The sequence below is a fragment of the Peromyscus maniculatus genome, chromosome 9 (assembly GCF_049852395.1).
Source record: "Peromyscus maniculatus bairdii isolate BWxNUB_F1_BW_parent chromosome 9, HU_Pman_BW_mat_3.1, whole genome shotgun sequence".
Taxonomy (NCBI): Eukaryota; Metazoa; Chordata; class Mammalia; order Rodentia; family Cricetidae; genus Peromyscus; species Peromyscus maniculatus.
Genome location: NC_134860.1, coordinates 59,173,174 through 59,196,841, shown reverse-complemented (window position 1 = coordinate 59,196,841; position 23,668 = coordinate 59,173,174). Strand labels below are relative to the sequence as shown.

The 23,668-nt window shown below is 42.0% G+C and overlaps 1 protein-coding gene across 1 annotated transcript in view; it reads left to right on the top strand.

The window, feature by feature from the left end:
- The first annotated feature begins 4,424 nt into the window (after positions 1-4,424).
- The window catches only part of Sgcg (sarcoglycan gamma), a 77,342-nt gene continuing 58,098 nt past the window's right edge, over positions 4,425-23,668 (top strand). Inside the window, exon 1 of the mRNA XM_076545145.1 lies at positions 4,425-4,786. Coding sequence (XP_076401260.1) covers positions 4,592-4,786 — 195 coding nt within the window. The 5' untranslated portion in view covers positions 4,425-4,591. The remainder of the gene's footprint in view (positions 4,787-23,668) is intronic.

The following is a 23,668-nucleotide window of genomic DNA, read 5'->3' as shown; positions in this document are numbered from 1 at the left end:
TGGTTTGATGGTCTATCCGTTCAGTTAAGCAGCTTTTTGAGGTCCCTGTGCCCCCAATCCTGGAGAGTAATACCTCTTCAGTAATGGCTTAGGTCAGATTTACAGTATCAGGCATAGATACCCCCTTGTAGAGCCAGCCACAAACCTAACTATAAAGTGGTTGGTTACCCCTATAACAGCCACAAACCTAACTATAAAGTGGTTGGTTACCCCTATTACAGCTGTGTCTCCATTGTACTAATGTGCACATCTGGCCTGGCAGATTGATGCTCTAGTTCATAACTGGATTAAACCACCTCTAATTTTATCCCACAGAAGCTTGTGTATCATCTGGCACCATGAGAGCCATCCAGCAGGGAGGAATCTCCCAGCCTAGTTCCAGCTTGGTTTATCTATATCTTGCATGCAAAGTGTGTCGTGACCACAGCAGTAGTTCTGGTGTGACCAGGAGGAATGACAAGACCCTGTATTGTCTGAGGGACTCTGTGGCCTCCCTGACTGGTGACTCCCACAGTTGGCACTGGGGCTTTCATTTGCTCCAAAGATTGCCACTGTCTAATTATGCAAGGCTATCTGCCTTCAAACTTCCTTTCACGTTTTTAATTGGTGACCCACCAGACAGTAGAAGGTTACTGAGTGGCTTTCTTATGTCACTTTCATTTTGGCTAACACCAGCCCTGTTCCCTCATCTCTCTATCATTTCAGTTTTATTATATGTGCTGCTCACGGAGTACCCGAATATATAATTGAGCATCTCTGGCCAGTTTTCTATTTTGGTTACTGTACATACCAATAGCAGCACTTCCACTTGACTGTGTTCTGTTGCTGGAGAGCTTCTCTCCAGGCTCCACCAAGCCCCGCAGTCCCACAATCCACGTATAAAATAATCACTCAGACGCTTATATCACTTATAAACTGTATGGCCATGGCAGGCTTCTTGTTAACTGTTCTTATATCTTAAATTAACCCATTTCTATAAATCTATACCTTGCCACGTGGCTGGTGGCTTACCGGCGTCTTTACATGCTGCTTGTCCTGGCGGTGGCTGCAGTGTCTCTCCTCCTTCTTCCTGTTTCCCCAATTATCCTCTCTCTTTGTCCCGCCTATACTTCCTGCCTGGTCACTGGCCATCAGTGTTTTATTTATATAGAGTGATATCCACAGCAGTGTTTCTTCTTTCCTACTGCTTTTCTGGTATGACAGAGCTGCCAAACCTTCCTGGGTGGCTTCCCTCTTTGATTCTTTAAGCAAATCTGCAATGGCAACTTTGATGTTCTCAGGTACTTGGCCCTCATCCTAACGGGGTTGCGATTGCATGCTTTTTCTCCTGACCCATGGATAGGAGAAAGAGTCCCTCCTCTTGGTTTGGTTTGATTTTAGTTTAGAATTTTTGTTGCAAACTAGACATTTTAAAGAATTACAACAACTCTGAATTATCATCCCTTAATCAACTTCAAAACTGTAGTCTGCTCATTTGTTTAATCAGCTGTGTGTGTCTGTACATGTGTATTTCTGTGTATATATGTGGTATATGTGTATAGTGTTTCCACATGTGTGTTTGTGTTTTATATAGGATCCCATGTATCCCAGGATGGCCTCACACATGCTGTATAGCTGAAGGTGGCCTTAAGCTTCTCATTCTCCTGCATCCACCATCCAAGACTTGGGTACAGGTATGTACCAGCATGTCTGGTGTTATGTGGAGCTGGGGATGGAACCCTGGGCCTCAGGCATGCTAGGCAAGCACTATACTGACTGAGCTACATCCCTAGACCACGTGTTTGTTTCAGGGCGTATTTGTTGTCATTCGCTGGTCACAGTGAGGGCAGTCCATTCCCTCCTCTGTCTATGATGTGCATACCTCTTACGGTGCCGCCTGGGCGTGCCCACACTCTCCCTTAATGCCTGCTCCTCAGATAACTGTGCTTTGCTAATGTCTCCTTGGCTCTTACCTAACCACCATGTGCCTGGGTCTACCTATTTTATGATCACACCCAATTCTGGATTGGTAAGGGATGAAGAGATAGTATGGTCTTGGCCACACCCACTCAACACAGCTTCTATCTCACTGAACTGGGAGTTGGAGGAATCAGTGGGTCTTAGTTCAAATATTACAAACTCACTCTTCATAGCAAGACTTAGAATAATTTCATGGATAAATATTCTCCCATATTGCTGTGCCCCAGACACTCTAAATGGATTTTCATTAGTTTCACCAGGTGCAGCTGTCCACTGTACAGATTCTCTGCAGGGCCTTCTATATTATTCTAGTCCTTTCCCGACCACATGTACTTCTGTCTTTCCTTTTGAAATGTCTGTTTTGTAATATAAACAATGGCTTCATAATATAGACACACCATGCTCGTGGATTCCTATCACTTAGTACACATGGGCTGGGTTGCTCAGGGTCCCTTTTACTGGTGAAGTATTCCATCCAAACAGTTGGGCAAACTCACATTTTGCACATCTGCCTGCTTTTCAGGATTCTTAGAGTGCTGGATCTCAGGGCTTTTACCATCTGGGGACAAAGCTGTTACCAATTATTTCTGTCTGAGCCAACAGAAGCATAACTGTCTCTGAGACCATGCTCATTCTCATATACATTAATAATTAGTAAATTAGTTAACAGAATCATATTAGCTTCAACCTTCACAGTTAGAGTCGTTGGCAAGAGAGAATCTTAATACAGAATGCCTGTGGGCAAATCTGTAGGGCATTTTCTTTCAATGACTGAGGTGGGAGGACCCAGTCCACTGTGGGCAGTGCCATCCTTGGGTAGTCCTGGGATATCTAAGAAAACAAGCTGAACAAGACATGGACAACAAGCCAGGAAGCAGCGCTTCTCCATGGCCTCTGCCTCAGCTTCTGCCTCTAGTCTCTTGCCTTGAGTTCCTGCCCTGACATGATGGACTGTAAGCTGTAAGGTGAAATAAATTCTTTTCTCCCCCAAGCTTCTTGTCACAGTGCTTAGCACAGCAATAGAAACCAAACCAGTACAACATAGGTATATTTGGAGTGTTAATTCACATTTATTGTCTTTACATTGACTGTGAAATATGTAGAACATCATTAATATGTCCTCAATAATACATTAAGAGCAATATTTTATATTTTTTAAGGTTTTATTTATTTTGGGGTTTTTCTTACGTGTATGTCTGTACATCACTCAGGTGCCTGGTACCCTTGAGGCCAGAAGAGGGCATCCGATTCCCAGGAACTGTAGTTAGAGACAGTTTGAGCAACCATGTGGGTGCTGGGACTCAAACCTGGGTCCTCTGGAACATCAGTCAGTATTCTAAGCCTCTGAGCCTTTGCTCCGGCCCCAAGAGCAAGTATTTAAAAGAACAGTCATCACAACCATGTGTTTGGTACAGTTGTAAGAGTGAAGCAGTCCGCTGGACTTTTCCAGCAAACTGACTGGATTTCTTAAACTGTGATCTAAAAATTGTAAACATTTGGGCTGCAAACTGTAGATGTTTCCGTTTTATTACAAGAGAAACATTTCAAATGCCTCCAGCAGCCTTGTCACCTGGTTACTCTAGACAGCATTTTTCCTTGTTTGAAATCATAAAGCTCCCTAGCATGCCTCTTTCAGGAACTGTGAGATGATCAGTATCTGCGGCACATTCACGAAACATCTTCCCATACCCAGGCTAGCCGCAGGAAACTGCTAACAGCAAGAGTCTCTCCCGTGGTGCCCCCGAATGTGTGTGCATCATGGGTAAATAAACAACACAGTCAGGTACTAATCACAGCTCACAGCATCCTTTCCCGCCTTGAGAAAATTACAATAAGCTAGCTTCTTCCAACTACTGAATGAGCAGCCAAGCCTCTGCCACTGTCTCCTCTCAAGCCCGAGGGCGTCTCCTGGTGGCCGGTCTCCGGACCTCGCTGAAGACCGACCTCGCTGAAGGATCATAAACTGCACTGTGCTGATGATGGATGTGGAGTTCTAGAGAGACTCGCTTGAGGAAAGACTGCAAAAGAAGACGCTCCGGCTCCTGGGTCCCTTAAGACCCAGATAACCCGAGGGTTTGTGCAACCGATCCTTGCCCTGGCCGAGATGGGACCACCGATGGCTCAGCGTCCCTGCTGCAAGTCCTCAAGTTGAGCTGCCACGGGGACCTAAGCTAAGAGTCAGGGAGCGGACTGCCTGATGTTCCCATACTAGGAGCTGAGGCCAGGCAGCGCGACTCAGAGAGGAGAGTCAGTGCACAGCCTGGGAACCCACAAGGGCCATGCAGGGAGTGGGGAGGGTGTCGGGGTCGCCGGGTGCTGGAGTCCCCGGCCTGGGTACAAGGTGTGCAGTTGCTGGAGAGAGGCGCCCTGGTATTCTTGGAGACGGCACTTGGACTCTTCGGGTAGGGGGAGCGCGGGAACATCTGCAAGGGCCACGCGTGCAGGTGGGGTCTTGTGCAGTGCGGGGACTTAGAGGAGCGTGGAGATAGGGAAGGACTCGTGATGTGGGCTGGGTTCCCAGGCTGTGCAGTGACCCCCACCTCCCCGCCCTGGGGCAGCGGCTCCTAGAACCTGAGGGATGTGCGCCGCCTGCATGGGGGACGCCCCGCCGAGAGCAGAGTTGTAAACTCGGATGTTGGGCAGAGAGGCGCCAGCCAAGATCCAGGTTGTTCGGGAGCAAGAAAGAGTCTGTGTCTGGAATGCAGGGGAATCCGGGGCTGTTTGCACCCCAGACCCCCCAAAGCACAACAGCATAAAGAAGGATCGTCACCATCCACCGCTCAGCAGAACAGCCCTCTTCTCCAACCTCCTAACCAAGGCCACCAAGGTAAGGGTCCCAGTCTGGCTTTAGCCTCCCCGAAGACCTCCCACCACTTCGGGCTCCACCTCCCCCGTCCCATCTCTGTGCCGCTCCTCTGCTGAGCCCTGGGAGGGCTGGGGATAGTCCTTCAGTGAAGTTTAGGTTGGGCTTGCTTTGCCTAAAAGACTGCTGTCTGTCTGACATGCGCTCTGAGACAAGACTCAACTCCGAGTGAGTGCCGTGTAGTGAGAGAGAATGAAGGTGAATCTGTTCTCTGTGTGTGGATTTTTACACAGAAGCCGGCAGGTAACTTTCAGTACGCAGAGAATCTGCACTAAGTGCAAAGGTCCAAGACGTTTGCTTTGGGCTCTTGGAAAGAAGCCAAAGCCCCCAGAGCGCTGGTGGCTACTGTCTTCTATGGTTCAATAACCTCTCTCCCAGCCGTGTTCCGTTACCTCCGAAGTTTGGGTTTATGTATTTGCATGCTCCAAAAGGAAGACGCTGTTTTAAAAATCCTATTGGATAGACATCCCGATGGTTACAAACATTCCTGTGATCTCAGTTTATCAGAGAAATGACCACTCCTCAAGCAATATTGCAAAGTAGATTCCATAGTTAGGACTGTGCTCGCAGGCTCAGTGTCCTGTCTTGATGTTCCTAAAAGGAGATAAACCTTTGTATTTCTGGCAGGCTGTGTGGACGACTCTTCCCGACTATGCTGTAATGAAACTATCAATAATGCTGCACGCTGTTACTCCAAAGAAACATACTCATGCTGAAGTCCTGAGTTGGGAGAGCTTACCAAAATGCCCAGTCAGGCATGGGAGTTTCCTTTTTACAACAATGTACCTTTAAATCAGTAGTTCTCAACCTCTGCGTTGAGACCCCTTTAGGCATTGAATGACCCTGTCACAGGGGTCACCTAAGACCATCAGGAAACACATATCTGCATTATGATTCATAACAGTAGCAAAATTACACTTATGAAATAGCAATGAAAATAATTTCATGGCTGGGGTCCCCACAGCATGAGGAACTGTATTAAAGGGTCGCAGCACTAGGAAGGTTGAGAACCACTGCTCTAAATGGTGTGACTGGCTGAGAGACACGCCCTCCACAGGTGTAAGGACACCTATAAACTTTGAAAACACAGCGTTTTGTTACCTTGGGAATTTCTTTAACTTACCAGAGCACGTGTAGATATCAACCATGTCCTGTCCTGTAGGTAAGTGAAATGGATGTGGTTTTAATGAAATGAAAAAGATAAACTGTAGTAGGTATCCATTCCAGCTTTGATCTGGAAGTTCCAACCCCCATTGAGACTTTGGCAACTGTCACGCTGGCCCATCCAGATCTGGGGTCTCCAGGCACCACCCCTGGCCCCGCCTCGTAGGCGTGACAGTTGCCAAAGTCTCAATGGGGGTTGGAACTTCCAGATCAAAGCTGGAATGGCTACCCACTACATCAAACACAATTCTGTTGCTTTTTCTGGAATTGGGTTCGTAGAACATGACCTGTATAGACATGGTAATGTAGTGATCTAAACAGTCTGTAATCTGAAGATGAATACAAAAGCTGTCTTAAATTGCCCATCCTCTGCAGGTGAATTTATGGGATGTGGACCCATCAGGATGTGTGTTGGTGGTGGTACAAAGCATGTTTTCTCTTCCAGCATCCCCAATTTGAAGTACTTCCAAATGTCACTTTCCCAGACCAGACACCTAAATTAGGAAACAAAATTATTGCATTCCGACTTGTGTTTTATCTTGTCTTTTTGTTGTATGTGAGGGAAATATCCCACTGAAGTAGGAGATAGAGGGAAAAACAGGAATACAAACTCAATGCTTCTTAATTACTTAAGGTCACAGGCCCCCTTTCAAATCCATGGCATTCACAGATCTGCTTTCTGCCCCCACAAAGGAAAGCCTGGACTTAATACTTAATTTGGAAACCACCATACCTGGCTGACCCCTTTTCTAAGATTAATAATTCATTTACAGTAATCAGTGACCTGAGAAAAGAGAAAACAGCAAATATGAAAAGTGTGCAGAAACCATGCCTGTCCACATGCTGGGGTTTAAATTGGGGTGTCTCGGTCCTGAGCAGCCCTCTGGGAGTTGAAGCCAAATTAAACATTCACTTAATTGAAAACAGCTAAAAGGACTACAGAGTGCTCCCATCCTCCTGCTGGGCCAGGCTCTCCTGACCAGTGGGGGGCACACTTTAGGGCCTTCTCAGGGGTTCCTGTGAGACTCCTGACTCAAGTTTCTTTTTAAATATTTATTACGATGTGTATGTGACCCGCATGTGGACGAGGAAGTGTGCGTGTGTAGCATAAAACTTAAAAGTTCTTATTAATAAAATCAAACCCGAGGCCAGTCATTGGGGTGAATACTGGAAGATCAGAGAGACAGAACAAGCCACAGCTATCTCACCTCACCAGTTCCTCAGCTGGTCCTGTTTCCTCAAGCTTTTGAGTCCTCATCCAGAATGAATCCCAGCTGAACTGTGCTGCTTCAAAGCCTGAATGCTTAACCAGCCAAATGCTTAACCAGCCAAATGCTTCTAGTTTCTGGTCCTCACGCCTTATATACCTTTCTGCTTTCTACCATCACTCCCTAGGATTAAAGACTTGCTTCCTGGGATTAAAGGCATGAGTCACCATGCCTGGCTGTTTCCAATGTGGCCTTGAACTCACAGAGATCCCAGATGGATTTCTGCCTCTGGAATGCTAGGATTAAAGGTGTGTGCTATCACTGCCTAACTAGTGGCTTTTCTGTTCTCTGACCCCAGATAAGTTTATTAAGGTACACAATATTTTGGGGAACACAATACCACCACATTTCCTCTCTTTTTGTCTAAAATTAAAGAAAGCTTGTAACTAATACAAGAAAAACTATCCAATAAGTATATACAATATATACAGCCAAAAATTACATTAATGATGTCTAGTCCATTAACTTTTGACAGATTCAGATAAAAACTCCATTATATATATTAACAATGTCCAGTCCAGTAACATCTGATAAACTCAGACCAAAAAATTTTCATTACTTATCTTATTTAAAACAAGTAGTTCCTTTTTTAAAGTAGATTCCATAATCTCCCTTTTTATCTTATTATATCCATATTCTCTCTTTTTCCTTTTCATAATACATTCAGTAGTCTACCTTTTGTCATTTTTATATCATCCCCTTTTTCTTCAGTGTAGATTCAATGATCTACCTATTTATACTATTATTTCTTTATCTTTTTTCTCAGAGTAGATTCAGTGATCTATCTCATATCTTATTCTCTTTTTCTTTTTGCTTTCTAGGGGTGAAGATATCTTTAGGGAATCTTGAAAAGAAAAATTTTGGGTTAATTGTCAAGTCCTGTATCATTTGTCCAGTCTCTGCATAAAAGGAAAGCTCAGGGCTTGTTTCAAGTCCATGTTCGAGTAGTCTGTCAGGCTGCATCATCTCAGCTAGCCATCTCAAAATTGTCCTAAGCAGTTTGTAGTCCAAAGCAGATCTTTCCATGGTGTTAATCAGCTTAATGGCTTTACCATAGTCCTTTTGAAGATTTCAAAGTTGCTGTTAGGTGTGGTCATGGTTTCCTGCAGACTCTTTTTTTTTTTTTTTTTTTTTTTTTTTGTGCCTCTTCTGTGGTTTGGAGCAATCACAGTCTGATAAATGTCTGTCTCTCGGAACCATGAACATTCTTCCCTAGAACAGAAAATCTTCACAACAATTTCTCCCCACCATTTGTCTTGCCAAACTTTTCCAAACTGACCTTTGCCGATGCTTTCTTGTAACATGATGGTTCTGGCAATTCTTCTCTGAACCAGCAGCAGTAAACCCTTCGTCCCAGGTAGCAGCATCACCGCAGTCACCAACACGATGAGAAGGAGCTGGCAACGTGGAGCAGTAGCCACTGCTTCCATGGTCCCACCACTGTTTGTGGTTCAGTCCGGGCCAAAGCTTCTCCCAAGCCTCCTAGGCCGGCCTCAAACTCGGGATCCTACTGCCTCTGTCTCCTTCAGCAAATCCTACCTGCGTGCGCCACCATAACCGGCCGAGTGTAGCTCCGGCCTGAGCTGGGGCTCACAAGTAGCTTTTTCATGAATTTGTAACATGAACGTTGGGCGCCAGATATAGCATGAAACTTAAAAGTTCTTATTAATAAAATCAAACCCGAGGTCAGTCATTGGGGTGAATACTGGAAGGTCAGAGAGACAGAACAAGCCACAGCTATCTCACCTCCCCAGTTCCTGCATGCCCTGTGCACACATGGAAGTTAGAGAACAACTTTCAGGAGTCAGTTCTCTAGTTCACCTTCGGTTTGGGGGATCAACTTCGGGTAGTCAGGCTCATACAGCAAGCACTTTACCTACAGATTATCTCACTGGCCCCTTCACTCTTTCTTACAAACCTCCTTGGGTCCAAATGACTCAATGTAAATGTCCAATCAATTAATTCTCAGATGACTTCACACGTGTGTGCAGAGAAGCTTCATGCCTCTCCCTTCCTGTTCCCCCACATTCTCTGGAAGGAAAGATGCTATGTAGATCACATTGCTCCAGCTTCTGCTTGAAGCCAGGTACCGTGGCTATTTCATTTCATCCACCTGCACCTGTACCCTTAGCTTTGGATCCCAGCATAATACACAGGAGGCTGTGCCAGAGCCTGGGGTAAGTTTCAGAGCTGGTACCAAACCGTCCTTCCTGTTATGGTACAGCATCCTGGACAAATGTTATTCTTCCTGCCAGTGCAGACTATCACAAATGAGTGCTACTAACCCATCTGAATCAAGAGAAGGGAAGGCCTCACATTTCCGGTGGGCAGCAGGCGGAAGGGGTGGCTCAGGGGAGAAGGAGCTTGCAGCCCATCTGATGGCCAGTGTTTGATCCCCGGGATCTACATAGTAGAAGGAAGAAACTTACTCCTGCAAGCTGTCCTCTGACCGCCACACACCCGCCATGACAGGAGTGTACTTGTAAACACACATACACACCCACTACATAAATAATAAAGTGTCAAGAAGTGTTAGCATGTCAAACATAGTGAATGGAAAGCAGTAACCTAAGGTCCCTCTAAGCAAAGCTGGACATGATGGTGCAAGTCTGTAATCTTAGCACCGGGGAGGTGGAGAAAGGATGATTTGGAGCTCACTCGCCAGCTAGTCTTTCCAAATCAATAAGCTTCAGGTTTAGTGAGAGACCCTGCCTCAAAAATAAGGTTGAGAGTGATTGAGAAAAACACCTGAAGTTGACCTCTGGTTTCCATACACACATGTGCACATGTGCACACACACCCATACACAGGCATACAGACATGTTACATACAAATGCATATGGCATACACATTTTTAATAAACTACAGGCAATTTATAAAAATTAAACTTAACACAAAGAGATAGATGCTATTCTTTTTAGAAAATAATATTTTCATAGAATCATCTGTGTGAATGTTTTATGCACTGTGCTGTATTATATCATCCTTCAATTATATCATCCAACAAAACTGTATAATAACTTAAAAAGTAGGAAGTTACAGATATGCATAATCTATAATTCAAATGTGTCAATTGTATTGCTCTATTAGTAACATAGCAATTTGCACAGATATTATTTTATAATTTCATTGCTGCTTCATTAGTTAAATGAAGTGAGCAAAGAGGTTCTTTAAGAAGAATAAACAATTTATGTCCATGAGCTAGAAGTAAGGTGAAAATATGAGTTTATAAAATGTGCTTCTCATAATTGGTGAAAGATTTTGCAATTTGACTAAACTAAATAGTCTTAGTCTCAAAGACTGAGTACTTTCCTCTGTTGGCCAAATCTAAAGCCCTTGACTGCATATTTAAGGATTAATGGTATATTTTCTACCCTTTAAACAGTCTATACTTTTCAAACTCATAGATTTTGGTTATTTGTAGGTGTCCCCCCACCACACACACTTTAAGTAGAATGAGCAGCCCAGACTAAGGAGAGCCTTCTTAGGCTATACTTGTTAAGACTGTTCCCATGGAGAAAAATGCTTTTCAGCAGCCTAACTACTTTGCCGTTTTTGCGTTTTGCGACAGGGTCTCATTGTGAAGTCCAGGCTGGCTCTCAAATTCATAGCAGCCTTCCTGCCTTTGCCTCCCAAGTGCTGGGACTACAGACATGCATCATCTAAATGTTTTTATTAGATGTAGAAAGCGAATCTGAGGTGGAGGTGCTGTCCTGTTGTTCACGGGATGGAAGTAGGAAGATGAAGAAGTGTTTACCATGAGCATCATGAAGAGGCAGACTCAGGGTCTGGTCAGAATCTGAAGTTTGATAGACAAGGGGTTTCACCAACCTTGCGTCAAGGAAGTAACATTAAACCCTAAAAGCTGAGCACAGTAAAAACATTTCATTACTATAATAATTTGACACAATTTCTACGCTGTTTCTGAGATATGGCTCACATTTGTTAATCCCAGCCTCTGTAAAACAAACAAAACTCCCAAAAAAGGAGGCTAGACTTTTCATTGTCATTATATGTGTCGCATAGTCATGTTCTTAAGACTTCCGGCCTTAATGTCAAGTTGTCTGCTCCCATCTCCACCCAACAGTTCAGCCCAATCTATGCCCTGTCTATCCACAATGGACTGTGACATCATTTATTCCAAATCATCCCTGCCCTGGGTGTTTAATGCTGCTATTCTTTCCATTGTTATTCACTCGGACCCAGGATTAAAATCTTGTCTGTATACATTTCCTCTGTGCTACAGGTTGGACCTTGAATGTTCCTCCAAAGACCCATGTGTTGAGAGTTTGATTATAAAGACAATGGGAAGTGGTGGAAACCATTAGGAGGTGGATCCCAATAAGAGGAAGTTAGCCTAGCAAGGACATGCCCTTAAAAGGATATTGAGACCCTAGAGCACCTTCTATTTATGAATTAGTTCAGGATTAGGAGTATAGTGAGAACCTCATAAAAGAAAGACTTATTGGGAGAAATGGTCTCTAGATAAGTGACTAGATTACTGAAGACAGAAAATAGAAAGATTGCTACAGATTGGATATCCCCTGTCTGCAGGGATTGGGACAGGATTGCTTCAGGTTCTTTCTAGGGGGTGTGCGATCAGAATATTCGCATGCACACAGAGATATCTTGAGGATGAGACCCAAGCCTAGATGTAAAATTCATTTACATTTCACTCACATATACACAGCCTACAGGGAACGTCATACAATACTTTAAATTACTTTGCGCATGAATTCAAGTGTGTGTACTGTGTTGCTCAGCTTTGCATCACTGTAACAAAATACTTGAGATAACATATAGTAAGGTGAAGCAGGCTTTCTTGGACCTCCAGCCTCCAAATCATGACATAAAGATTTATTATTAATTACGAATGCTTGACTTTAGCTTAGGCTTGTTTCTAGATAGCTTTTTTTATCCATTTCTATTAATCTATGTGCTGCCCCGAGGCTCATTTACCTCCTCTATGTACTGTCCATTCTGCTTTTCTGTTTCCTTTCCACCTGGCTAGTTGGCCCCCGGCTGGCTGGCCTGCTCCCCTTTTATCTCTGTCTGCCAGCCCTGCCTATTCCTTCTCTGCCTAGCTATTGTCCAGTTTTTTATTAGACCAATCAGGTGCCTTAGACAGGCAAGGTGAGACAGCAACACATCTTTACATAGTTAAACAAATGCAGCATAAACAAATGTAACATCTTTACATAGTTGAACAAATGCCCCATTAACAAATGCAATACATCTTTACATAGTTAAACAATCATTCTATTTCACAACAGTAAGGAAAGGTTTGTTTTGGCTCAGAGTTTCAGACTGTGTTCTGGCAAAGAGTGCGTGACAGGAAGCTGCTCAGTTTGTGGTGGCTGAGAAGCAAAAGGGGAGGAAGTGGCCGGGGCCCCAATATTCCTTTCAGGGGCATGTCAACAATGACCTGCCTTCTCCCATACAGGCTCAGTCACCTAAAAGTTCTGCCACCTCCCCACAGCATCAAGCTAAGGACCAAGCTTGTAACTCGTGGATCCCAGGGGACCCTCCAGATGCAAGCTATAGCATGCATGAGGTCCAGGAAGCTCCAGACTTCTGGCATTATATTGACACTAAGAAGTTTTGGATTTTGGAGCATCACAGATTTCAGATGGTTGGATTATGGATGCTCAGCCCCACGATGGACAGCTTAAGTCAGTCTGTTTGGGACCATTTTGATGTGCGTTTGTTTTAAAATAATAATAAAAATATTTTAATATAATATTGAAACATTTCAGCAAGAACACTTTAAGCCAAGTTTTGAAAAGTGAAAGGGCATAAACAAAGGAATATTGTCCACAAGCCAGTTGTTGAGCAAATAGCAAGTGCCTAGATCTTCTGGGGGAAAAATATCAAGATGGAGAACAGAACCAAACTAAGATTGTTGATGAGTATTGAGCTTTGAAAGCAAAAATGATTTTCCTTTTCAAAAGCATACCTTTCAATAACAGGCAGAGTTTTACTTTTAGTCATGACATAAACAGAAAAATACTTGGAATTATAATCCTGCTGGTATATTGGTGGATCCCAATAACTGACTGTGTTCTGGAAGTCTGCTGGAGAGTCTGAAAACATCTCCTCAGAAACCAGCCACAGCCTTGTATGTTCTAAGGATGTTTAACAGTTTGACCCTAGCGTAGCTGAGCAATCCCACATGCCCTCATGTTCCACCAAACGCAGACATTGTCCATGGTACCATTTCTGTCCTTAATGCCAAGAATATGTCAAAACGTGTCATGCTCATGTTTGGCCCAGAGAATAAGGACTCTTTCCTGAGAAACACAACAGAGATGAGGCCAAAGAAAGAAAATGTGTATAGTCTGGGGGAGAGAAGACAGCCACACCGGTCTAGGGGATGGCCTCCTAGAACTTTCACCCCCCCCCAAATAAAGAGAATTTCTACTGTATTGTTTGAAACCACCTGTTGCAAGACGCTTGCGCAGTGCAGCTTGGGTGTGTTTTTAAAAAACAATCATTTCTTTGAAATATGCCCTAAAGGTGTCACCTTGTGAACTTAGAAACAATACTACACTCTACTGGTTGAAACCAAAGTCAAAATTGACAAAGTCTTTAGCCACACTCCCGGGCATAAAAGAGAAACTGAAGATAATGGCTTCATTGCCAAGAAAGCAATCCATTGTCCATCACCAAAGGCAGAAGGAATTGGTGTCCTGAAGTTCTGGTGTCCAGGGATATAATGCTCATCTTCGCTTTCACTCTTAATTCCATGCTTCGCTTGAACTTTCCCTGAGGTAAATTCATTGTTTCTGTACATTGAAACCAATGCTTATGCTTCCCCCAAATGCATGTGTAGATGTAACCAATCGTATTATTAAAATAAGAAACACAGAGCCAAGGTAAAAGAGAAAAGCCGAGAGGTCAGAGCTCAGAGATAAAATCTTACCTCCTGCAGTGCTCCTAGCTTCCCCGAGAGAGGGAGGTACTTCCTGTGTCCCTGTTTAAATAATCTTTCTGTTCTGCCTTCTCATTGGTTGTAAACACAACCACATGACTGCCTCATCACTGCCTGTAAGTACCGCCCTCCAGGTCTTAAAGGCGTATGTCTCCAATACTGGCTGTATCCCTGAACACACAGAAATCTACCTAGCTCTTCTAACCACCACGCTCTTACTATGGCTCTAATAGCTCTGACCCCAGGGCAACTTTATTTATTAACATAAAATTAAAATAACATTTCAGTACAAATAAAATATCACCACATTTCCCCTTTTCTATTTTAATAAAAAGAAAAAAGGCAAAAGGTTATAACTAACAAAAGAAAAACTATATACAAAAGTACAATAACTATATACAATATATACAAGTAACAAATACCTAAACGATGTCTAGTCCATTTGTATTTGACAAATCAGAGAAAATAATTCCCTTATCTATCCTATTTTAGTAAGTCCAAAATGTATCTAATTCACTTTCTATCCTAATTAATCTTCAACTATAACTAACTAATCTTCAACTCCCTCAGAGACCCAAGAAGGAAATAATATTAGCTAACAAAAATAAAAACAGGAAGTGCACAAAAGCAACTTCCAAAATTTTGTGAGTTGACAGAAACAGCCAACTGCCTGGACAGTCACCTGAGGTTTCTCCACAGTGTTGGGGCATCATCTTCAGCCTATAGGCTTATGGTATCTGACAGACTCATTTGTGAAGTAGGTTGTACACAAGGTCAACAGTTCAACCTCACACTGGGTGAGAGCAGTCCATGTACCAGAAACACCTGAATTCCACTAGTGTCATGTCATGATTCAGGATTTTAAATTCTGGAAATTGTTGATGGTTTTTGAATTCAGCTGTCCATTCTTCTTGGCTGTGTATATATGGCTTCATCTAAGCATCCCCTTCTCCACATCCCTCTATTAAATGCCAGTCTACTATTGAGAGGCGTGAGCTTTCAGTTGCTGTTCCATTGCACAACAGAAGCCATCGGCCCACTGCCTGTTCAGCTGCCTTCGAAGAAAAGGACACTGTACCTTTTCCAGATTGTGAAGGCGACTTCAGGGATGGTGCCATATTGTCCTGGCCTGAGAAGATGCCTTTTGATAAAGCCATAACCACACTTGTTTTGGCAGGAATTGGTAGTCCTTTGTTTCGTGTTCTGTCTGTCCATTTTTTCTGTTGATTTGAGGATACTTTGTTGTCCAGTGGCTAACTTTTGCCACAATGAAAATTAACTCCATATGCAGTTTCTTCAATGCCCATATTTTCTCTGAAGTAGATTGGTACTGCCAGGAGCCGACATGTCTCAAAAAAGAAAAATTTCTAAGTTATTAAAACATTTTAAATGCCATATTCTGTAGATCTCTGAAGGGTTTGAAGATGACCTGTCTAAAATACATCTGCTCAATTTTTAAAACATATCTAATATGACTACAATTTCTATTGTAATGTCTAACTACTAACTTTCATTTCTTTATATCCTAATAGTTGGTAATAATGTAAAGTATTTAAAACTAGTAATTGTCTTTTTCTTTTCTTCCTTTTTTTTTTTTAAACAAAAACCTTAAATCTAATCTCCTTTGCTTAGCCTTTTTCCTAACCCTTGACAACTTGTAACCTACCCCCCTAAATAATGAAAATTATCCCAGACCCAAAACCCATTAAAAGAACCAAAAAACCACCCGCCCCACACCACTTCTTTGGCAATGTGGGTGTCATATTCTTAAAATTGCTTCCTGCTGGGTATGGGCGAAGTTATCTTTATCCTGAAAGAAAATTTTTTAGGTTAATTGTCAAATTCTAGGAAAGATAACTATATCCTTCATTATTATCCAGTCTATGTATAAAGCCAAAGTTCAGGGTTTATCTCAAGTCCTTATTCAAGTAGTCTTTGAGACTGGATCATCTCAGCTAGTCATCTCAAAATTGCTCTGAGCACCTTGTAGTTCAAAGCTGATCTATAGATGATGTTTGTCAGTTCAGTGATATTATTATTGTCCACGTGGAATTGTTGTTGTTGTTGTTGTTGTGGGGCCCCATCTTCTTTCCGGAGACTTCAGTTGATGTTAGGCCTGGCCGTGATTTCCTGCAGAAAACTGATAAGAGACTCGAACACAAAGACATATATATGCAGCTAACTGAAGCCTTTTTTCTAGAATTAGTTAGTACTCTATATGACCATTCATATCTTAACAAAGTTTAAAATGTATATATATATTAATCTTGTAAATTTTGATATAAAATTTATACTTTAAGAAAAGTTTAAAGAATCAGAATAGAATCAAAGAGTTGAGATTAGTAATAGAATAGTCCCTTAATTAATTTGGCTTTTGTCCTGTCCCATAGCAGAAAATGGCTCTTTCTGGCATGATACAGGGAGTTTGCATTTTCCTTTTAACAACATGCTTGAGTTTAAAGAAGGAGAGAGCCATTCTCCAACTCCAAAGTCAGCTTTAAATTTTAACTGAACTGGGACTATTAGAAGACCAATAGTGTTAAATCTTTAGAGAAAAGCAGAAACAAACATTTAAGAAGACATAAAATTTTTTAGATAATGTATACCCATACGCCGTTTCACTCTGTTTCTTGGGATAGATGATTTGTCCCTTTTCTTCAGTTGTCTCATTTGTCTTGTGTTCTTCAGATTCCTTAACCTTCATTCTCCTAAAAGACAAAAACAAAAACCTTCCCCCAAGACTAATTTTGGGGATGTTCCTTTTTGGCAAGTTATTATCTGATTAAATGAAAAGACATGTGTTACAGGTACAAGTTAGTTTAAATTGGATGTTCATGCTGGTTGATGAACTATCACCTCCTCTAATTAAGAGGTTTTTCTTGTTCAAATCGAACCTTTATCAATTTTGATGGTATCCACAGCTTATCTTCTCCTGTAGAAACAAAAGCAAAACCTCGTCCCCAACGTAATACATACCCTGGTTTCCATTCTGAGGTCAGCACATCCTTAAAGTATATAGGCTGATTTAATTCTGTAGTTTTTTCTATTACCCAATGTCTCTCTGCAGCTGTTGTTCCTTTCTCATTGGCATTCAGAAAATTCAAAGTTAATAGAGCATTATGCAGTCTATTTCTGGGGGTTTTTGTTACTCCTTTCTGTTTATTTAGCATATCCTTTAGAGTTCTGTTTGACCTTTCTATAACTGCTTGACCTGTAGGATTATGTGGTATACCTGTAATATGCTTTATATTGTAATAAGCAAAAAACTGTTTCATTTTAACAGAGACATATGATGGAGCATTGTCAGTTTTAATTTGTGCAGGTATACCCATGATGGCCATAACTTCTAGCAAATGAGTGATTACAGAATCAGCTTTTTCAGAACTCAAAGCAGTTGCCCATTGAAATCCTGAATAAGTATCGATAGTGTGGTGTACATATTTCAATTTTCCAAATTCTGCAAAGTGAAACACATCCATCTGCCAGATTTCATTCCTCTGAGTACCCTTTGGGTTACATCCTGCTGGTAATGGCGTTTGATTGTAGAAGGAACAAGTAGGACATTTCTTTACTATTTCTTTGGCTTGTTGCCAGGTTATGGAAAAATCCTTTTTTAAACCTTTACTATTGACATGATGTTTTTTATGAAATTCTGAGGCCTCCAGCACATTTCCTATCAATAATTTATCAATCTCATCATTGCCTTGTGCTAAAGGGCCTGGCAGACCAGTATGAGATCGGATGTGAGTTATATATAAAGGATGACTCCTTTTCCTGATTGTATCTTGTAATTGAATAAATAGTGAAGTTAATTCTGAAGTATCAGGGATAAATTCTGCAGTCTCAATATGTAACACCACTCTTTCAGCATACTGAGAGTCAGTTACTATGTTGAGAGGTTCTGAAAAATCCATTAATACCAACAGAATAGCATACAATTCTGATTTTTGCACTGAATTATAAGGACTTTGTACCACTTTACTTAAATTTTCTGATTTGTAACCTGCCTTTCCTTGTTTATTGGCATCTGTATAAAATGTACGAACTCCAGATATGGGTTTTTGCCGTACAATTCGAGGCAAGATCCAATCAGCTCTCTTTATAAAATCAATTCTGTTGCTTTTGGGATATTTGCTATTAATTTCTCCCAAAAAATTACTGCAAGCTCTTTGCCAAGGTTCACTTTCTGTCCATAATTTTTCAATGTCCTCCTTAGTTAAAGGTACGACAATTTCTGCTGGGTCTATTCCTGCTAATTGACGAAGTCTCAATTTTCCTTTCCAAATCAAGTCAGAGATTTTTTCCCCATAAGTTTTTAATTTTTTATTTGGTTTATTTGGTAAAAATATCCATTCCAATATAATATCTTCCCTCTGCATTAATATTCCAGTAGGGGAATGCCTAGAAGGTAAAATAACCAAAATGCAATCCAGCTTTGGATCAATACGATCCACGTGCCCTTCATGTACTTTCTTTTCTACCAAGGCCAATTCTTTCTCAGCTTCAGGTGATAATTCTCTTGGACTATTTAAGTCCTTGTCACCTTCTAAGGTTTTGAACAAATTAGTCAGTTCATCATTTTTTACCCCAACAATAGTTCGTAGATGAGAAATATCTCCAAATAATCTTTGAAAGTCATTAAGAGTCTGTAGTCTATCTCTCCTAATTTGCACCTTTTGGGGTCTAATTTTTTGTAGCTCTATTTTATATCCTAAATAATTAATAGAATCTCCTCTTTGTATCTTTTCAGGAGCAATTTGTAATCCCCAGCAAGGCAAAATTTTCTTTACTTCTTCAAACATTCTTTCTAAAGTATCTGCATTTGAGTCAGCTAGTAAAATATCATCCATATAATGATAAATTATAGATTTAGGAAATTTTTTACGTATCACTTCCAATGGCTGTTGTACAAAATATTGGCACAGAGTTGGGCTATTTAACATTCCCTGTGGGAGGACCCTCCATTGAAATCTTTTAACCGGTTGAGAATTATTATAAGTAGGCACTGTGAAAGCAAATCTTTCTTTGTCCTTTTCTTGTAAGGGTATTGAAAAGAAACAGTCTTTTAAATCAATAACTATGAGAGGCCATCCTTTTGGTAACAGAGTAGGCAAAGGAATTCCAGATTGTAGAGAGCCCATCGGCTGAATTACTTTGTTAATTGCTCTAAGGTCTGTTACCATTCTCCATTTACCAGATTTCTTTTTAATAACAAATACAGGAGAATTCCAAGGGCTGGTTGACTGTTCAATATGCTGAGCATTTAGCTGTTCTTCTACCAGCTCTTCTAAAGCCTGGAGTTTCTCTGTTGTTAAAGGCCATTGCTGAACCCATACAGGCTTGTCTGTTAACCATTTTAAAGGTAGAGCTGTTGGTATTTTTGGAAGATTATCAGTTGTTGTGCCCTGTTCCTGTATAATATGGATGGCTGGTGACCACTCAAAATAATGCCTTCTAATATTTCTCTCAGAAACATGTGCTAGTTTATGATTTGTTTCTGAGATTGGAGGGATTTTAATCTGAGTATTCCATTGTTGCAACAAGTCTCGACCCCACAGGTTCATAGCTATGTTAGCGACATATGGTTTTAATTTTCCTCTCTGTCCTTCTGGACCTATACATTCCAGCCATCTTGCACTCTGTTTCACTCCAGATAATGTCCCAATTCCTAACAGTTGAACGTTTACCTCCTGAAGAGGCCAAGCTGGATGCCAAAATTCTGGTGCAATTATGGTAATGTCCGCACCTGTGTCTACCAGACCAGACAACAAAACACCATTTATTTTTATCGTTAATTTTGGTCTCTGTTCATTAATAGAAGTTTGCCAAAAAATTTTCTTTATGTTTTCTCCTGAATTTTCTATTCTCTCTTTTTCATCATCCTGACCAGCATGATTTATTCCAATAGTCATTTGGTTATTTAATCGCTCAGAGCAGGGATTTCCTCTACAGCTGCAGGAAAGGTTTGAACTGGTTTTGCTATGGGGGCCTGCATGAGGCCCCTCCGGGAGTTTCCCGAAAACTGAGGCAAAGGATTACCCTGTCTGTCCTTTGTTGATCTACATTCGTTGGTCCAGTGTTTTCCCTTACCACACCTTCTGCATACTCCAGAAGGAAGGGGCATTCTGTTGCCATTGTTCCTTGAAGAAACATTGCTTCTAGGAATGACCTGTTTACAGTCCCTTTTAAAATGTCCTTGCTTTCCACACCCAAAACATCTAACACTCCTCAAACCTTTTGAAATTACTTCTCCTACCCACGTATCATGCTCATCAACCTCAACATTAATTGTTTCTCTAATCCAATCTTCCAAAGGTGCAGATCTTGCCCTTAACGGCCTGATTATTCTTTTACATGCTGCATTCGCATTCTCAAATGCCAAAGCTTCAATTATTGCCTTACTAGCTTCTGATCCTGAGACCATTCTGTTTACTGCTGAAGCCAGTCTTTCTAAAAAATCTGTGAAAGATTCTTTTGGGCCTTGCATAACCTTTGTGAATGACTCAGGTTTTTTTCCTGGTTCATCAACTCTGTCCCATGCATTCAAGGCTGCCGTTCGACATAAAATTAGGGTTTGGACATCATATAAACATTGTGTTTGTATTGAAGCATATTGGCCTTCTCCAATAAGCTGATCCTGACAAACTTGTATTCCTTTATCCCTCCATTGTGTTTCTACGTTTCTAGCTTCCTCCTTAAACCACGTTAGAAATTGAATTCTCTGGCTGGGTTCCAGAACAGCTTGTGCAAGGTCCCGCCAGTCCTGTGGTATAATCCTATTATATGTTGACCAAGAGTTTAACATTTGCTTTACATATGGGGAATGCATGCCATAAGATACTATTGCCTCCTTAAACCTTTTAAAATCCATCAGTTCAATTGGAGCCCAGATATTTTGTGTAGCCATTTGATCAGGCATCTGCTGTACGGTTACAGGATAAATTAAGGATGACTGTGTGAAAACAGGCTTTCTTTCTGTAACCTTATGATCCAAACTTGAACCAACTTCACTGTTAAAATTAACAGGTTTTTCTAAAGCTGTTATCCTGGCACTTAAATCGACTATCTTTTTAAATAGTAAAATGAGAATAAGCATGGTGATTAACTGCATAATTCCCATAATACTAATCTTTTCATATAGTTGTTCCATTGTCAGACTGCCTAAAATTTCAAACAAAACCCAATTTTCTTCCAATGTACACAGAAAACCCATTTTTTTTTAAATGTGGAAAAAATTTGTCGTTTAAATAGTTTCCTTTATGACTTACCAAATCTGCGTAGAACAGTAGAAATCCGAGCGAATTTCAAAAGAGCCACCTAGTGTCCTAGGTGTGAATCCAGAGAGAGAGAGAGAGAGAGAGACAGAAACAGAGAGACAGAGAGAAAGCAAGAGAGAAAGCAAAAGCGAAAGCGAAAGTGAAAGTGAAAGTGAAAGTGAAAGCGAAGGGGTAGCCGGCTAAAGCTTAAAGCCAGCCACTTGTTCCCTCTTGAGCCGAGTCAAGGCTTGGCTTTACAGCCAGGGGCCCTGTTTAGCAGGGCAGGCCTGAGCTGTTTGTAGCACTGGCTTTAAGCAAGCAGCTCACAGTCCAGCCTGAGCCCAGACCTGGGCCGGGGCTAGGGAGCCGGCTGCTCCGGCTAGGGATCCGGCCCCAAGCAGTTTTTAATGGATTCTTGTCACGTTGGGCGCCAGATGTAGATGTAACCAATCGTATTATTAAAATAAGAAACACAGAGCCAAGGTAAAAGAGAAAAGCCGAGAGGTCAGAGCTCAGAGATAAAATCTTACCTCCTGCAGTGCTCCTAGCTTCCCCGAGAGAGGGAGGTACTTCCTGTGTCCCTGTTTAAATAATCTTTCTGTTCTGCCTTCTCATTGGTTGTAAACACAACCACATGACTGCCTCATCACTGCCTGTAAGTACCGCCCTCCAGGTCTTAAAGGCGTATGTCTCCAATACTGGCTGTATCCCTGAACACACAGAAATCTACCTAGCTCTTCTAACCACCACGCTCTTACTATGGCTCTAATAGCTCTGACCCCAGGGCAACTTTATTTATTAACATAAAATTAAAATAACATTTCAGTACAAATAAAATATCACCACATGCATGTGTTGAAACTCTACTCCTTCCTTCACATGGTACAGTTGGGTGGTTGGAACTTTAGCTGGTACTTAGGTCATGAGCACAGACTCCTCTTGAATAAGAGTGCCCCGATTAAAGGAACTAGATGAAGCCCCTTCGACCTTTTGCTCTGTCTCAAGAAGCAATAAGAATCCACCTTTCTAATCTAGAACCTGTCCATGTTGACATCTTGTTCTCAGCTACCAGGACCATAAGAAAGAAACTGGTTGTTGCTAGATCACCCAGACTCAGGCATCTAAGTATGTGAAAAAAACAAAACAAAACAAAACCCAGATTCCCTCCAGGAGAAAGGATCCAGAAAAGAGCACACAGAATGGCTGGCTGTAAATAGGCAAACACCTAGCGGCCCCAAATACCCCTGTGATGAAACATGGGATGGCAGGCTTCCAGCAAAGACCCACGATGTGAAATTATTTACACACTTACTTCCAGAAACCATTCAAAAGCAACAGGAAAAACAAATTCAAAATGGATACAGACTGTCCAAGGACACTGTAGGTATCCAAGGAGAGTCGAAAGTCCTGCTGCAGGTTCCAAAGATGGCATCGGATGCCCTTCACAGGGAAAGGGCACATCCTGCCCAGTGTGGAGTCTGAATGGCTATTTGTGACACAGAACTGAGCATGAGATTCAAGAGCTGACAGCTGCATGCCGAGGAGGTGGCAAATGAGGAGCCACACTGAGAATCCATCTGTCCACAGGGCACTCTAGCTGCAGCAGGACAACACCTGTCAAAGAAGAAGGGAAACAGCCAATAGAGGAGTGAAAGTTGGCACATGCAAAACATCAGGCCATGCAGAAAATTCCACTCGGACCAAAACATATTCATCCCTGGCATAAAACTAAAAATAGCTGCCGGCAGGGAGCCACTCTCGAGGAAAGGGAGTCCTAGGAAGGATGAACAGCTTTCCCAGGCAGAGGTAGTCCTTTTGCTGTGTTACCTCAGGTGGTCTCTGGGATGAAGCCTTCTCTTTCGTATAGACAGCATTTCACATAGAATGTTTCATGGCAGTGGCTGATGACCCTGGCTGACCCTGAGACCAACTAGGAAGACTTCAAAGAATACAGACTGCATCAACGGGAGACAACAGAATGTCTAGTGAAATTGCAGGCAGAGCTTTTGATGCATCTCCAAGGGTGATCCCAGCATTCTTCATGACTCAGCTTCCAGCTCCCTCTGTCCTCCTCCGACTGCCCCCTCTCCATGTTACAATCTGTCTTGGTGGGTAAGCATTCTTGCCTCTGCACTCTCACCTCCTGCCTGAATCACTCCTTGCTTGTCCAGATCTTTTCTCAAGACAGTACATTTTAGAGCAGTTTGGGGCTCACAGCTCTGTGGCC